The 17,496-nt window shown below is 45.3% G+C and overlaps 1 protein-coding gene across 3 annotated transcripts in view; it reads left to right on the top strand.

The window, feature by feature from the left end:
• Nucleotides 1-17,496, top strand: part of ME3 (malic enzyme 3) — a 336,344-nt gene that overhangs the window by 152,118 nt on the left and 166,730 nt on the right. For all 3 annotated transcript variants that reach the window (XM_063951375.1, XM_063951373.1, XM_063951374.1), the window contains 2 exons: nt 2,649-2,810; nt 13,124-13,227. In XM_063951375.1, the coding sequence (XP_063807445.1) occupies nt 2,649-2,810; nt 13,124-13,227 (266 nt within the window). The remainder of the gene's footprint in view (nt 1-2,648; nt 2,811-13,123; nt 13,228-17,496) is intronic.

Here is a 17,496-nt window from a genome sequence, read left to right as displayed (position 1 = left end):
AGTCTGGAGACTTTTCTCCACATAAATATACTGGAGCTAAGGGTAAATTTATAATGCTCTAAGCTTAGCAAGACCTCTGCTTCAAGGTCAGCCGGTATTGATCCAGTGGGAAAAACATCACGGCAGTCGCCCACGTAAACAGACAGGGCGACACAAGAAGCAGGAGGGCAATGGCAAAAACTGCAAGGACTTTTCGCTGGGCGGAAAATCATGTGATAGCACTGTCAGCAGTGTTTCATCCCGGGAATGGAAACTGGGAAGCAGACTTCCTCAGCAGGCACGACCTCCACCCGGGAGAGTGGAAACTTCATCGGGAAGTTTTTTCCACATGATTGTAAACCGTTGGGAAATACCAAAGGTGGACATGATGGCGTCCCGTCTGAACAAAAAACGGGACAGGTATTGCGCCAGGTCAAGAGACCCTCAGGCAATAGCTGTGGACGTTCTGGTAACACCGTGGGTGTACCAGTCGGTGTATGTGTTCCCTCCTCTGCTTCTCATACCTAAGGTGCTGAGAATTATAAGACGTAGAGGAGTAAGAACTATACTCATGGCTCCGGATTGGCCAAGAAGGACTTGGTACCCGGAACTTCAAGAGATGCTTACAGAGGTCTTATGGCCTCTGCCGCTAAGAAGGGACTTGCTTCAGCAAGTACCATGTCTGTTCCAAGACTTACCGCAGCTGCGTTTTGTCGGCATGGCGGTGGAAAGCCGGATCCTAAGGGAAAAAGGCATTCCGGAAGAGGTCATTCCTACCCTGGTCAAAGCCAGAAAGGAGGTGACCGCACAACATTATCACCACATGTGGCGAAAATATGTTGCGTGGTGTGAGGCCAGGAAGGCCCCACAAAGAAATTTTAACTCGGTTGTTTCCTACATTTCCTGCAAACAGGAGTGTCTATGGGCCTCAAATTGGGGTCCATTAAGGTTCAAATTTCGGCCCTGTCGATTTTCTTCCAGAAAGAATTGGCTTCAGTTCCTGAAGTCCAGAAGTTTGTCAAGGGAGTATTGCATATACAACCCCCTTTTGTGCCTCCAGTGGCACTGTGGGATCTCAACGTAGTTCTGGGATTCCTCAAATCACATTGGTTTAAAACCAGTCAAATCTGTGGATTTGAAGCATCTCACATGAAAAGTGACCATGCTCTTGGCCCTGGCCTGGACCAGGCGAGTGTCAAATTGGTGGTTTTTTCTCAAAAAAGCCCATATCTGTTTGTCCATTCGGACAGGGCAGAGCTGCGGACTCGTCCCCAGTTCTCTCCCTAAGGTGGTGTCAGTGTTTCACCTGAACCAGCTTATTATGGTGCCTTGCACCTACTAGGGACTTGGAGGACTCCAAGTTGCTAGATGTTGTCAGGGCCCTGAAAATATGTTCCAGGACGGCTGGAGTCAGGAAAACTGACTTGCTGTTATCCTGTATGCACCCAACAAACTGGGTGCTCTTGCTTCTAAGCAGACTATTGCTAGTTGGATGTGTAATACAATTCAGCTTGCACATTCTGTGGCAGGCCTGCCACAGCCAAAATATGTAAATGCCCATTCCACAAGGAAGGTGGGCTCATCTTGGGCGGCTGCCCGAGGGGTCTCGGCTTTACAACTTTGCCGAGCAGCTACTTGGTCAGGGGCAAACACGTTTGCTAAATTCTACAAATTTGATACCCTGGCTAAGGAGGACCTGGAGTTCTCTCATTCGGTGCTGCAGAGTCATCCGCACTCTCCCGCCCGTTTGGGAGCTTTGGTATAATCCCCATGGTCCTTTCAGGAACCCCAGCATCCACTAGGACGATAGAGAAAATAAGAATTTACTTACCGATAATTCTATTTCTCGGAGTCCGTAGTGGATGCTGGGCGCCCATCCCAAGTGCGGATTATCTGCAATACTTGTACATAGTTACAAAAATCGGGTTATTATTGTTGTGAGCCATCTTTTCAGAGGCTCCGCTGTTATCATACTGTTAACTGGGTTTAGATCACAAGTTGTACGGTGTGATTGGTGTGGCTGGTATGAGTCTTACCCGGGATTCAAAATTCCTCCCTTATTGTGTACGCTCGTCCGGGCACAGTACCTAACTGGCTAGGAGGAGGGTCATAGGGGGAGGAGCCAGTGCACACCACCTGATCGGAAAGCTTTACTTTTGTGCCCTGTCTCCTGCGGAGCCGCTATTCCCCATGGTCCTTTCAGGAACCCCAGCATCCACTACGGACTCCGAGAAATAGAATTATCGGTAAGTAAATTCTTATTTTTGTCGTAATAGGGCTTCAATAATAACAAAACAATTTTATGAATATTTTAAGAAAGTATTTTTAATAAATATATGTATATCTTGGAAAAGACTGATGCTGTTGTACTCACTAAATAGCTTGGTGTAAGAGGTTGGATAACCTTTGTATTATAGATATAAATCCAAAGGATATTAATCCCTAGAAATCTATAAACATTAGGCGCTCCCTAAAGAAACAGTTCCCATATATATATGCATATATCTATCTGTCTGTCTGTCTGTCTGTCTGTAAACTGTGATTTCTCATTGTGCAAGAGGAAACAGGTAGGGTTACCCAAGTAGAAACTTTGTGGAAGACCTACCCGAGAGATAAGTGTCTCCCACCCCTCATTGCAGTATGTCTGAATTTTTTTTCTTTATTTGCAGGCGATCGTTGTGACGGATGGCGAGCGTATTCTGGGACTTGGGGACCTGGGCAGTTACGGAATGGGCATTCCGGTGGGCAAGCTGGCCCTCTATACAGCCTGCGGGGGGGTACATCCGCAGCAATGTCTTCCTGTGTTACTGGATGTTGGCACGGACAACGAGGTAATTCGCTCTCATTAATGCAAATGATCTGCTTTGTGTTGTGTTTATTGTGTTTTATAACTATGTTGAGTAGTTGTTTTATTATTAGACATGCACTTGATGGCTCGTTCACATGCAGTGAATGAACATAAAATTGTTAGTGTGGATTCATATGAAGATGACATTTGCTCTTTAATGAGGTCCAAACTCTAAGCCAAAAACTGCCGAGATGAGAAAACGAAGGGCCATGCGTTGGTTTTGCCTGGGGTTTGAAACCATCTTGGCGGTTTGGTCAAACCCCCATAAAAGCATTGCGTCTATCTGGCCAATCAGAAAGTGGGGAATCACAATACACTTAAAATTGGGGCAATCGTTATGTCTTGAATAAAGAGGCAAATAATGTTATTAATTCTCTTACGTGGACAATATCATTTTATTAATATATTAGGCGGCACAATTAATGTTTAATTTATTAAAAAGGCAATATTTTGTATTAATAATATTAAGGGGCAATATTCATTGTTAATTGATGATAGGCGTAACATTTATTATTTTATGGTTATATAAATAATGTCTACATATAAATAATAAATGTTTTCCATGTCATTAAAAAAAACACGTTATTGTTGATTAACCCCCCAGAAAATTAATTTAATATTGCCCGTTTAATACAATTAATACATACTATTGCTGTCTTAATAAAAATGAATTATTAATTTTGCCTTCTAATATAATGATAAAATGATAATGCCCACATAAGAGAATTATTAATGTTATTTGCCTCCGCGATCAATGCATAACGATTGTGCTCATTACAAATGCACTATGATTCCTCACCTTCTGATTGTCCGGATAGCTCACACGCCATGCTCTGGGGAAGATGTATCAAAGCTTGGCGGGAGATAAAGTACCAACCAATCAGCGCCTGTCATTTTTTTTAAACTCAGCCTGTAAATGATCTTGGTCGCAAACGGATACGAGAAGCTGCATCACTGCTGCGCTGTTTAATTTGATATGCGACACTGGTATATCTGAGTCTGAGTCTGTAGATGAAGCAGAACGGAACTTGCCGTGAAAAATATCTGTGGACCCTGCATTTTAGCACTTTGTATACAGATTCAGACCTATGCTGGTTACACACACCACATTGCATTGATTGCAGACCCGCCATCGTGCCGACAGAGCAGCTGATTCAGCTAAGCATATACACTTACCAATTAGCCTCTTGCTATGTCGGTCTCGCTGTGTCGGTCCTGCCATCCAGTTGGGTGGGCATTTGAATTTGCACACCCAGCTATGACATCAGTCCTGCAGAAAGTGTACGGGCAGTCAGCAGATGCCGACACACCGCTAGATGCACCGATATATCTGCAGATATATTGGCCATTGGCTGTGCTGCACAGCCGACACAATTTGTCTGTGAACGATGTCATTCAGACATATCCTTTGTATACACCCGCTGACCCACTTGCGATATCAAGACTCTTCACTCAAATATATCACCCAGCTTTAGACGCATTTTCAGGCAAAAATAAATAGTGCAGTCACTTGTGACTACTTGTGCAAGGAGCCTTGTACTGCACCTGGCTTCCTCTACGCAGCATCTGCTATTACAGTGACTGATTGCACTAGTTTAATGTAAGCTTAAATCGACTGAATATCTTCTGAGCTTATGGTGTCACCTGGATCCTGTTTTGCATCACCTCTTTTGCACTTGACAAAATTCCCTTATTAGTAAAATGGACAATGCGGCCCCAGGTGCTCCGAGACATTACTGATAAGACTTGGGCGTGACAACAATATGCAGTTATCACACATTGAGGTTATTCAGGTTTGTTAGCTAACCAAAAAAGCACACTAATGGCCAAAACCATGTGCACTGCAGGTGGGGCAGATGTAACATGTGCAGAGAGAGTTAGATTTGAGTGGGTTATATTGTTTCTGTGCAGAGTAAATACTGGCGGCTTTATTTTTACACTGCAGTTTAAATTTCAGTTTGAACACACCCCACCCAAATCTAACTCTCTCTGCACATGTTACATCTGCCCCCCTTGCAGTGCACATGGTTTTGGCCATTAGTGTGCTTTTTTGGTTTGCTAACAAAACCTGAATAAGGCCTCTTGTACGCCCACACATGAGTAGTTCAGGAGGTTGCGCAGTGTTGCCAGAACTGTAATGAGCCCATATACACACCTGTAAGCTATATTCACTTACAGTCACATCAGTCTGTCCAGAGGGCACTTTGTAATCCAGGCATATGGGAAACATATACACTGAGCCTATTACAGAGATCATCACCCTTTATCAAATTGTGAACCTCTAATCTTGTCTTGTAGTGCAGGGGTTCTCTCCTTCAGTCCACAAGTACCACCTCAACAGGTCATGTTTTCAGGATTCCTGCCTGTGATAATTATTGACCCAGTAAAACTGATTGTCTTACCTGTGCACAATTAAGGATATCCAGAAAACATGGGGGTCATTCTGACCTGATCGCACACTAGGATTTTTCGCTGCGATCAGGTCAGAACTGCACATGCGTATGCACCGCAATGCGCAAGTGCGTCGTCCAGGTACAACGCAGATCATTGCTGAGCGATGGATTTAACGAAGAATCCGTTCGCACAGCCGATCGCAAGGAGCTTGACAGGAAGAGGGCGTTTGTGGGTGTCAACTGATTGTTTTCTGGGAGTGTTTGGAAAAACGCAGGTGTGTCCAAGCGTTTGCAGGACGGGAGTCTTACGTCAATTCCGGGACCAGACAGGCTGAAGTGATCGTAGCGGCTGAGTAAGTTCTGAGCTACTCAGAAACTGCACAAAACGTTTTTGTAGTGCTCGGCTGCACATACGATCGCACGCTTGCAAAGCAAAAATACACTCCCCTATAGGCGGCGACTATCTGATCGCAGCACTGCAAAAAATAGCTAGCGAGCGATCAACTCGGAATGACCCCCCATGACCTGTCAGGTGTACTCGAGAGTTGGAGTTGAGAAGCACTCTTGTAGTGGATCACTACCTGTAGCCATGTGTGGTGTGCACAAAGTCTTGTGCTTAGTTCTAGGAAGTCTATGCATCTATTACATACTGTGTATACTTCTGCTTTAGACAAATCAACTTGCATTGAAAGGTCCCCTTTTGCACAGGGCAAAAGTGTCTAGTTTCGGCAAATTTTGGCAAAGTGGACAAGATCTATCCGTTGAAGGCATGGACCTCTTTCATCTTGTGTGGTTGGCAGATGGCCCCTCACACAGGAGATAGTCACTTTGAGACTATAATAGGTCAAACAGTAGATTTCAGCTGCGGTATTGCTGTGTATGGCCAACTTCAATGCTGTTATTAAGTGCTAAATACTTGTGACCACCCACTGGCAAATAGTTATATTTTCGTACAATCTGTTTTTATTAGTTTAAAGAAGAGCAGATAAACAATTGAGGCCGTCGAGGCTTCAAACAGATAAACGTGAAGAACAATCAATATTCCATTGAACATAACTGTACAATTGTCAATGCAGTTGTCAGTATAAGAACGGAATATTAACAGACATCATCAATACAACCGTAAGGAGAATACCGATAAGAAAGAAATAGAAGAAACAGAAAATATAAGATAGAGAGACGTAGGATAGAAGAAGGGGAGTAGAGAATACGCAATGACGTTTACAGGGTATCAGATAAGGGGGAGGCTAGATGGGCTTGATAGTCAGGTGTAGTTTTAAAGGCCATCCAGTTACTCCAAGTGGCGGTAGAATTTAACAAGGGTGATTTAATAAAGGATGATAATCGTCCATTAACATATAATGATCAAGCCTCTGAAACCAACGGAAGATAGGAGGGCATGAGGTGGTTTTCCAATAACAGGGTATTATTGCCTTTGCGGCGTTCATCAAATGCCAAAGAAGCGATGTTTTAGAAACTGAGATAGGTATCTCCATTAGATTAAACAGCCAGAATTCAGGCGTGTTGGGTAGTGTAAGGCCAGTAATTTTTGAGCAAACCACGTATTGTTAACCAGAAACGCTTCAAAACTGGACAACTCCACCATATGTGGAGAGGAGTACCTGATTCCTGATTGCATCGCCAACATGTAGAGGGTACGTTGGGATGCATCTGGTGGGACTGTACTGGACATCTATACCAACGGGCTAAAAGTTTATATTGGGTAGCTAACACTTGAAGTGAAGAGGAGCTAGCAAAAGTGTGAGTAAAAATACAGGTCCACTGATCTTCCATCATATCTCTACGTAACTCGCCTTGACAAGCCGAGACATAAGAGGGAGGGCCAGCAGTCATATCAGTGAGACACAAACGATAGAGCTGCGATATTAAATGTCTAGGAGGGCTAACAGTCAGGCAAAAGAATCAAATTTAGTGGGGGAAGGGGGGGGGGGGGGTGACAGAGCGTGTTTCCCAGAAGAATAGATGAAGTGCCTAACCTGCAAGTAACACCAAAAGGAATTAGGAATTAGCCGGAAGGTCATATTTCCTCTTCAGATCCTCAAAGGAGCAAACGCCAGAGCTTATAACTAAGTGGTGGATATAAGTTATACCCGCATTCGAACAGGAGGGCAGTCTGAAGGGCGGCATACCTGGGGGGAAATCAGGGTTATTTAACAAGGGTGTAGATAAAGGAATTCCCGATTTTAAAATCTGAAAGATTCTTGTATTCAGGAATCGGGGCAGTACGGATGGTGTAATGGTTAGCATTACTGCCTCACAGCACTGAGGTCATGGGTTCGATTCCCACCATGGCCCTACCTGTGCGGAGTTTGTATATTCTCCCCGTACTTGCGTGGGTTTCCTCCGGGTACTCCGGTTTCCTCCCACAATCCAAAAATATACTGGTAGGTTAATTGGCTCCCAACAAAATTAACACTAGCGTGAATGTGTCTGTGTACATGTGGTAGGAAATATAGAATGTAAGCTCCACTGGGGCAGGGACTGATGTGAATGGGCAAATATTCTCTGTACAGCGGAATATGTGTGCGCTATATAAATAACTGGTAATAATAATAATAATAATAATAATTGTATTTTTGCCAGCATTGAAGTGTAGGACTCAAAGTGGGGTGAGCGAGGCGAGGACATCTAGACATTCACGGGAGGACGACAACAATCCTAGCAAGGTGAACAGCATGATAGTATGCTAGGAAGCAGGGCAGCTGAAGGCCGCCTTGAACTCAGTTTTGAATTAGAGTAGCTCGAGATATGCGGGGTCCAAGCGATCCTCAAATAAATCGACCCACCAGACTTTGCAGATCCCTAAAAAAGGAAGATGGTATGGTAACCGGTAGAGATTGTAGTAAGTATAAAACCTTAGGGAGAGTACTCATTTTGATTACATTCGATCTACCCAACCAGGATAGCTTCAATAGGGACCACTTTTGAAAGTCCGCCTTAATTTGCTTGAGAAGTGGAAGAAAATTAAGTTTAAACAAGGAGTCCGTATTAGGAGACAACAGGATCCCTAGATATTTAAGCTGGGACGGATTCCAGAGGAAAGGGAGAACGATCCTTTAAGACTATTCACCATAGAGGGGGGCGCCGAGATATTCATTGCTACAGATTTTGCGTAGATACTTGACTAAATCTGTTAAATTCATGCATAAGGGCAGGGAGAGAGGTCAGCGGAGCAGTTACGGTAGCAAGAAGATCGTCGGCAAATAAGGCCAACTTATATTCAGAGCCACCAAGCTGTAGACCCCTAATATTATCATTTGAACGGATCGCCCCCGCCACTGCCTCCATACATAAGACAAAAATAAGAGGAGACAAAGGGCATCCCTGACGCGTACCATTCCGAATCTCAAATGGGTCCGATAAAGCCCCGTTAAGACGTACTCGCGCGGAGGGACTGTTATAAAGAGCAAGTATCCTGTGTAAACAATATGGCCCCAGTCCTAAACGATGGAGAAGACCTTCCATGAACTGCCAGTTAATCCTGTCGAAGGCCTTCTCCGCGTCCGTAGATAAAAGAATCATAGTCTCGCTGTTACGCACGGCATGATGGATAAGGTCAATGATTTGTGTGGTATTATCCTTGGCTTCCCTGCCCCTCACAAACCCCACCTGGTCTCCATGGATCAAAGTTGGCAAAAGGTGATTTTGCCGGTTAGCTAACATTTTAGCATAGAGTTTGATATCATTATTTAGTAAGGAGATAGGTCGATAGCTGGAGCACTGAGTGATGTCTTTCCCCTGCTTAGGAATTATAGAAATATGCGCCTCCAAAGGTTAGGGGGGAAACACATTCTCAGCAGTTATTGCATTACATGCTTTCAAAAACAGTGGCATGAGGGATGACTTCAACGATTTACTGTATAATAACTCACTGGGAAACCGTCCAGGACTCTTCCCAAGAGGAGTAGCAGATAGGGCCAGTTCCAATTCTTCAATAGCAAAGGGCCGTTCAAGAAACTCTACATTATCTCCAGATAACTGAGGGTAATTTACAGAAGAGAGATAATCATTGACTGCCTCCACGGATGAGAGAACATCAGACGAAGATTGGTCTTTTCTTACATTATAGAGATCCATAAAGTAAGATTGAAAGGCCCCTGCCATTTGTGGAAAGGTATGGACCCTACGCCCTTCGGAGTCTTGGACTGAGTGAACATAAGACTTCTGGAGTTGAGATTTCAGGGCTTTCGCTAACATAGAGCCAGGTTTATCACCCCTGAGATACAATTTGTGTATAGTTATATTTTTAGAGCAATGCTACACTTTCCTGCACTCAATAGCTCCATGTCTGTCAGAGCACCAGGCCTGGAAGTGGTAAAGCCTTACACTGGCCATGTCATCTAAGTCCTTCTGTTTTATGTTTGAAAAGGGTTTGCTGTAGCTTGTATTGTATATAACTGTAGGTGTTGCTTAGCCATGCTACTACCACTTCACCTTGGGTAAAGAGCTTTTGACTTACACATTGAAAGAAGATAAGGAAAGTGGTTGTACAGATTTGGTTGAGGCTGGATAGATCAAGAACTTGGGTAAGGGTGATATTGTGAGCTTTGGCCATACTCTGTGTCCGTTATGTTTCGCTGTGTGACTTCTTTGTCACCTCTTGAACCCTGGACTGTTTCTGTTGAGGTCATGTCATAGAGATGGACCTATGAAGTGAAATCGTTAAAACCTTAGGGGCCTATTCATGAAGCAGTGAAAAGTGTGAAGAAGTGAGCCAGTGGAGAAGTTGCCCATGGAAACCAATCAGCATTGAAGTAACATTTACAATTTGCATACTGTACAATTGTACGGAGCAGCTGATTGGTTGTCATGGGCATCTTCTCCACAGGCTCACTTCTCCACACTTTTCACTGCTTCATGAATAGACCCCTTAACTAGATGGTTGGCGGTCTTTCAAACGGGGGTACCACCAGCGCACACCAGAGCCGGATACTGTCCCAAACACAGGGACAAGTGCTCAGTCCCTGGCCTGAAATACTCTGCGACTGTAATGGACTCAGATAGCAGCATATGCTGAGGAACAAGAGTTCATCCTAAAGTCAGATATGTCTGAGTCACCGCACAAAGCTGCTGTTTGTAATGTTTTATACAGTAGATGGTATCTCTGAAATGTTCTAATTTGACAGACTGAACTGAATGTGCTGTATTTGCAGGCAATAAATAATGCAGCACCACAGTCCAAGAGAAGTCTTCTGAGTCATATCTCCTCTTGTCATTCATCAGCTCTCAGATACTGGAGAGCAGATTTTTGTTACGCAGAAACTGATGGACAGCACTCTTGTATCTGATGAGCAGCTCTTGTCTTTGCATAGGAAAGAGATGACGCAATGTTTGTATGAAACGGAATATGTCAGCTGAGAATAATCTGACCTTCCATCCATCTCCGAGATTCGTACATTCCAGAACCCCTGTCGTTATTCATTGCCCCCCACGTCAACACATTAACAGTATAAATTATGCTATTTTAAACTTTCTTGGAGTTTCCAAAGTTTTTGGGCATAAAAATCGCTTAGTGGGAGTGGGAATTATTTTTACTATTTATGAATCAATTTATCATAACTAATATAAAGTCAGATACATCCTTGAATTGACCATTGACCAAGATGTCATTAATAAAGTAAGTTATCTTTGTTTACTTAATAAAAGAACAAACGAGTATTTGGTGTAGATTTACTAAGACTTAAAAAGAGGAATAATGACGGTTGCCCTTTGCAGCCAATTAGATTCTGGCTGTCATTTATCTTGTACATTGTTGAAAATGATAACTAGAGTCTGATTGGCTGCAACAAGCAACAACTCCAATGACAAAATTGATGGCTAAAACTTGATTGGTTGCTATGGGCAACATCTTTCCTTTTTAACGTTTTAGTAAATCTCAAATTTAAAAAGAGAAGTCACTTTATTTTGTTAAATTTTACTTAATGGGCCCAAAGGGTCTAATTTGAAAACATAATCGCTACCCATTAATCTATAATGGTTGGTTGGATACAATAGTCCCAACGGGAGAGATTCAAATGTTTGAAAATTCGGTTGGGTGTCTGTTTTTTCCGGTCTATTAGATAGGAAAAAACAGACTCCCAACCGACTTTTCAAACATTTGAACCTCCCCCAATATATCTAACTTGCACCTGCTTTTGTTGGGATCTGGTCGGGATCCCAGCAGTAGAAATACAGATGCAGGAATCTTGACACTTCTCGGAATACCAGTGCCGGCATCCCAGCTAGGATCACCATCCCGGCACCGGAATCTCAACAACCGGGATCCCGAATTAGTGATTTCCGGGCCGACAGGGAGGTTAGGTTTAGGCTGTACGGATGGTGAGGTTAGGTTTAGGCTGTGGGGATGGGGAGGTTAGAATTAGGCTGTGGGAATGGGGAGTTTAGGTTTAGGCTTCGGGAATGGGGAGTTAGGCTTAGGCTGCGGGGAGGGGGGGGGGGATAGGTTTAGACACCCCCAGGGAGGGCTAGGGTTAGGCTGCAGGAAGGGAGGGTTAGGTTAAGGCTACAGGAAGGGAGGGTTAGGTTAAGGCTGCAGAAAATGAGGGTTAGGGGGCATTGGATAAAGGTAACTATACTTACCTTGCCCTTGTCAGGATTTCCACTATCGGGATGCCGCGGTTGGTATTCTGACCACCGGCATATCGAACTTAACCCCTATTGTCAAGATTGTTCATTTCAATAGAAGTTTAAACGGCGTGTGTCACGACAGTGGGGTCAGTATAGATACTGGCACATCTACCCAAAAATGAAAGAAACATTGACAATTTTAAATCTACAAAACAGACCCTTTTCACAAAAGGGGCCTTTTCTTTCTTTTTCTTTTTAAAGTCTCTTTTTAATATTATTCTTAGTTCCCAACAGTTCAGCTTACCAGGGCTGTTCCGCAAGCTCAATTGTCAAGATGATTGACAGGAAGTGCTGATTTGCACATACGGCGGATGACTCCCGAGAGCACAGAGTGGGCGATTAAACTGACTGATGTGGAGTGCTGTGTGACCCCAGGAATAGCTTCTGCAAATTATTCCAAGTATTAGCAGCCAACACATCCTAATGCAGCAGGAAATCTCATGAAAAGTTCACTAGCACTGAAGCTCAATGTCATCCTGGAGAGAGTTAGTTTGCTGTAGGTGACGCCTGGCTGCGGCTGTAAACACTGGCCCATCACTGGGCGTAACAGGAGGAGCAGAGACCTCATCTGCAGACTCTCTTACCACTCATTCGCCTAGAATGAACCTGATTTAGTATGCGCGTTGGAATGGCGTTGGTTTGGCGCTGATGCACCTAGCCTTTTTCTCTGCTGGAGTGGCACACAGAAGCTGCATTAAATGCCCGGGCCAGCAGTCATTGTACCTGTGCATTATACTTTTGTTGTATTACAATGCACATATTTTAAGAAAAAGTATCTGGCGAGACGTTTGGCGTGGCTTTGTAACAATGTCTGTGACGCACTAAATGTGGCCATTTGGTGTGATTTGAACAACGGTTATATGGATTTAGTGTATTAAATTATTTAGCTTTGCTCTTGATGGGTTATTATACTGTAAAGATGGAGTCCTCTTCATTTAGTTGTATCCAAAGCTACAAAATGTCGCTGCAATTCTGTAGGTTCGAGCAATTAAACCGGGTGAGCTCCAGAATTAACATGTGACGTGTCTAGGATCAGAATAGACGATGGGTGGATTAAACCGTGCAAATGGGTTGAGGGAATGCGGTAATGACGACAGGACTGGAGTTCTGCGTAGATGTACTGTCTGTTGTGATGCTGGTTTAGGACAGACACAAAGTCGGACGGTGTCGGCACATCTTCCCGCTACTCTGCTGACACCCAACGTGATACATTTCTTTCTGTCTTTCATTAATACATCTGCTTGTTTTGTTCCAGACCCTTCTGAATGACCCCTTATATATTGGATTGAAGCACAAAAGAGTTCGTGGGAAGGAGTACGATGACTTGATTGATGAGTTCATGCAGGCTGTGACCAACAAGTAGGTAGCTTTTCTGTTATTCTGTTGTTCCCTGTGGCAGACAATGTATGTGTACAAGAAATCACTATTGTCTGTCTCTCAGGCATAAACATAATGTAGGGCTGTGGTTAGTAAATATATCTGTAGGTATCTCCGTTGCTCCAACCACAGCATGTCCGTGACTATAGATTGGAAGTTGGACAGTGACCCCAAACAGATAAACCAGGCCCAGCAATTGGGTTGTTTTTCACCTGTCCGCCTCTGTTTCACGGTATTTGGGCTCAAAGTGGCAGATTGTGGTGTGCAAAGCTTCATAAAGATCTGTCTAGTTACAAAGCCAAGTCCTGAAACAAATAATGTACAGATGTGCCCTCTTACAACTTTGCTCCATGCGCTATAAGTCACGTTACACGTAACGTGTGAGTGCCATGTCACTCACTAGCGCCTTTTTTGCATCTTTTGACGCATAAATGCATCTTGGATGCAATGTAATGCAATAAGGAGCAGCTTCTGCTGATTAAAATGATATGTGGCATGCCTATATACTGTGTGTGATAGCGGCTCTTTCTGCATCCGAAATTAAATGTTAGTGTTTTCCGGGAAAACAGTGTAGCAGAGCATTTTGTGTGCAAATACAGTCGCTGTCACACAGAGAATGTAGGCATACCACATATCATTTAACTCGGCAGAAGCTTGCTTCTGCGTTGTATTGCATTACATTGCATCTAAGGCTCATTTCTCTTACGTCCTAGAGGATGCTGGGGACTTCAAAAGTACCATGGGGTATAGACGGGATCCGCAGGAGCTTGGGCACACTGAAAAGACTTTTAAACTGGGTGTGAACTGGCTCCTCCCTCTATGCCCCTCCTCCAGACCTCAGTTAGACTTTGTGCCCAGGACTGACTGGACACTCACTAGGGGAGCTCTCCAGAGTTTCTCTGGAAAAGACTATGTTAGGTTTTTTATTTTCAGGGAGACCTGCTGGCTACAGGCTCCCTGCATCGTGGGACTGAGGGGAGAGAAGCAGCCTTACTTCTTCTTAGTTAAGGGCTCTGCTTCTCGGCTAGTGGACACCATTAGCTCCAGAGGGTTCGATCACTTGGTGCGCCTAGCTGCTCGTTCCCGGAGCCACGCCGTCACCCCCCTCACAGAAGACAGAAGTCGGGTGAGTATGAGAAGAACAGAAGACTTTAGGACGGCAGAAGACTTCGGTAAAGGTACAGCGCAGTGGTAACGCTGCGCTCCATGCTCCCACACACACACACTTCCTCCAGCACTCACAGGGTGCAGGGCGCTGGGGGGGTCGCCCTGGACAGCATGTTACTGAGTCTTCTTGGGCCGGCAGATGCTTGTTCGGTGCCTTGGCACCGTTTTCGTGACCCCCGCCGGCATTTTCGTGATTTTGAATTTGGAGGGCTGAAGCGCGCCGGGAGGGGGCGTAGCTTATCCGAGCGGCTCACAGGCGCCAATTTCTCCTCACATGCAGGCAGGAGACGCTGGTCCGGGACCTCCACAAGCTCCATTAACGTAACGGGGAGCTTATCGGGGGGGACAGTACCTGGTGCTTAATTGGTATTATTGGTCAGCGCTGGTACATATATTTCGTTGGTGGAATATATGGGCGCCGGGGTGTGTGCTGGCATACTCCCTCTGTGTTTCTCTATCCAGGCTTCCTTGTGGGCCTGTCCCCTGGCTGAGGCATTGTATGTGTGTGTCGGTGGGTCGACACTAGGTGTCGACATGTCTGAGGCTGAATGTTATTCACCGGAGGAGGTTATGGGGGGGGCAGATGCGGGTCTGGAGTTGGCTCTGTCGACGCAGCCGACACCTGACTTACTTGCACTGTTGAATACAATTAATTCTAATGTGACTTCTTTATCAAAGAGATTAGATAAATCTGAATCACAGACACAGGTGTGGAAAAAATCCATGGAGGATGCTTTGTCGCAGGTACAGGGGTCGCGGGGTCGATAAAGCGGCCGTTTACTCAAGTGGTAGATACTGATACCGACACGGATTCTGAGTCCGATGTCGACTTCACTGAGGCTCCTTTACATCCAAGATTAGTTAAGAGTATTCAGTACATGATTGTGGGTATAAAAGATGTGTTACGCATTTCTGAGGAACCTGCCGTACAGGAAACAAGGATTTGCTTGTTTAAGGAGAAAAAACCTGAGGTGCAGTTTCCCCCCTCTCATGAAATGAATACTCTTTGTGAAAAGGCTTGGGAGTCGCCGTACAAGAGGTGGCAGATTCCCAAGAGGATTTACATGGCGTATCCTTTTCCATCTATTGATAGGGGAAAATGGGAGGCATCTCCTAATGTTGATAAAGCTTTATCTCGTTTGTCTAAGAAGGTGGCGCTTCCGTCTCCTGACACGGCAGCTCTCAAGGATCCGGTGGATCGCAAGCTGGAGACGTCTCTGAAGTCCATTTTCACTAATACGGGTGCATTGCTCAGGTATCCGGACTCCAGGTCGACAGCACAAAGTTTGACACACCTTAGGTCGACACCAATTGGTCGACACACCTTAGGTCGACATGGACAAAAGGTCGACATGGACAAAAGGTCGACAGAACAAGGTCGACATGGAAAAAGGTCGACATGAGTTTTTCGCGATTTTTTTCTTTTTTTTTGAACCTTTTCATACTTAACGATCCACGTGGACTACGATTGGAACAGTAAAGTGTGCCGAGCGAAGCGGTAGCGGAGCGAAGGCACCATGCCCGAAGCATGGCGAGCGAAGCGAGCCATGCGAGGGGACGCGGTGCACTAATTGGGGTTCCCGGTCACTCTACGAAGAAAACGACAGTAAAAAAACATAAAAAACTCATGTCGACCTTTTGTCCATGTCGCCCTTTTGTCCATGTCGACCTAAGGTGTGTCGACCAATTGGCGTCAACCTAAGGTGTGTCGACCTTTGTGCGGTCGACCCTCAGTCCCAGACCCCATTGCTCAGACCTGCTGTGGCGTCGGTATGGGTGAGTAGTGCTATTGCTAAATGGGCTGAGAATTTAGCTGCTGATATGGATTCCCGTGATAAAGATACTGTTCTTTTGACTCTTGGTTATATCAAGGATGCTGCAGATTACCTGAAGGATGCGGCAAGGGATGTTGGTCTCTTGGGGTCAAGAGCCAATGCTATGTCGATTTCGGCCAGGAGGGCGCTGTGGATCCATCAATGGAATGCTGATGCCGATTCCAAGAGAGCTATTGAAGCGTTACCCTTCAAAGGTAATGTCCTGTTTGGGGAAGGCTTGGCGGACCTGGTTTCTACCGCGACGGCGGGTAAGTCCTCTTTTCTTCCCTATGTTCCCACACAACACAAAAAGCCACCACATCAGTAGATGCAGTCCTTTCGTCCAAATAAATACAGGCGAGGAAAAGGTTCGTCCTTTCTCGCTTCAAAAGGTAGAGGAAGGGGAAAGAAGTCGCCTGCAGTGTCAGGCGCCCAGGACCAGAAGTCCGCCCCTGCCGCTACCAAGTCCACCGCATGACGCTGGGGCTTCCCTGGGGGAGTCCGTACTGGTGGGGGGCCGTCTGCAGTTCTTCAGTCGGGTCTGGGTCCAATCGGACTTGGATCCGTGGGTTCTAGAGATTGTATCTCAGGGCTACAGGCTGGAGTTTCAGGAGACGCCCCCTCACCGGTTTTTCATGTCGACCCTGCCAGTGTCTCTTCCGGACAGGGAGGTCGTGCTGGCAGCAATACAAAAGTTGTGTGTTCAGAGGGTCATTGTTCCCGTTCCCCCGTCTCAACGGGGGGAGGGGTTCTACTCGAGCCTTTTTGTGGTGCCGAAACCGGACGGTTCGGTCAGACCGATTCTGAACCTATAATCCCTCAATCCATACTTGAAAGTTTTCAAGTTCAAGATGGAATCTCTTCGAGCGGTGATTGCCAGCCTAGAAGGGGGGGGGGGATTTTATGGCGTCAGTGGACATAAAGGATGCCTACTTACACGTCCCGATTTATCCTCCGCATCAAGCTTTCCTAAGGTTTGCGGTACGGGATTCTCATTACCAATTTCAGACGTTGCCGTTTGGGCTTTCCACGGCCCCGAGGATTTTCACCAAGGTCATGGCAGAAATGATGGTTCTCCTTCGCAGGCAAGGGGTTACAATTATCCCGTACTTGGACGATCTCCTGATAAAGGCGAGGTCCAAGGAACGCTTGCTGAGGAGTGTGAATTTGGTACTGTTGGTGCTCCGGCAGCACGGTTGGGTGCTAAATTTGCCGAAATCTCAGTTGATTCCGGCCACTCGGCTGTCTTTTCTGGGCATGATTCTGGACA

The sequence above is a fragment of the Pseudophryne corroboree genome, chromosome 2 (genome assembly GCF_028390025.1).
Source record: "Pseudophryne corroboree isolate aPseCor3 chromosome 2, aPseCor3.hap2, whole genome shotgun sequence".
Classification (NCBI taxonomy): domain Eukaryota; kingdom Metazoa; phylum Chordata; class Amphibia; order Anura; family Myobatrachidae; genus Pseudophryne; species Pseudophryne corroboree.
This window is presented reverse-complemented; position numbering and strand designations above follow the sequence as displayed.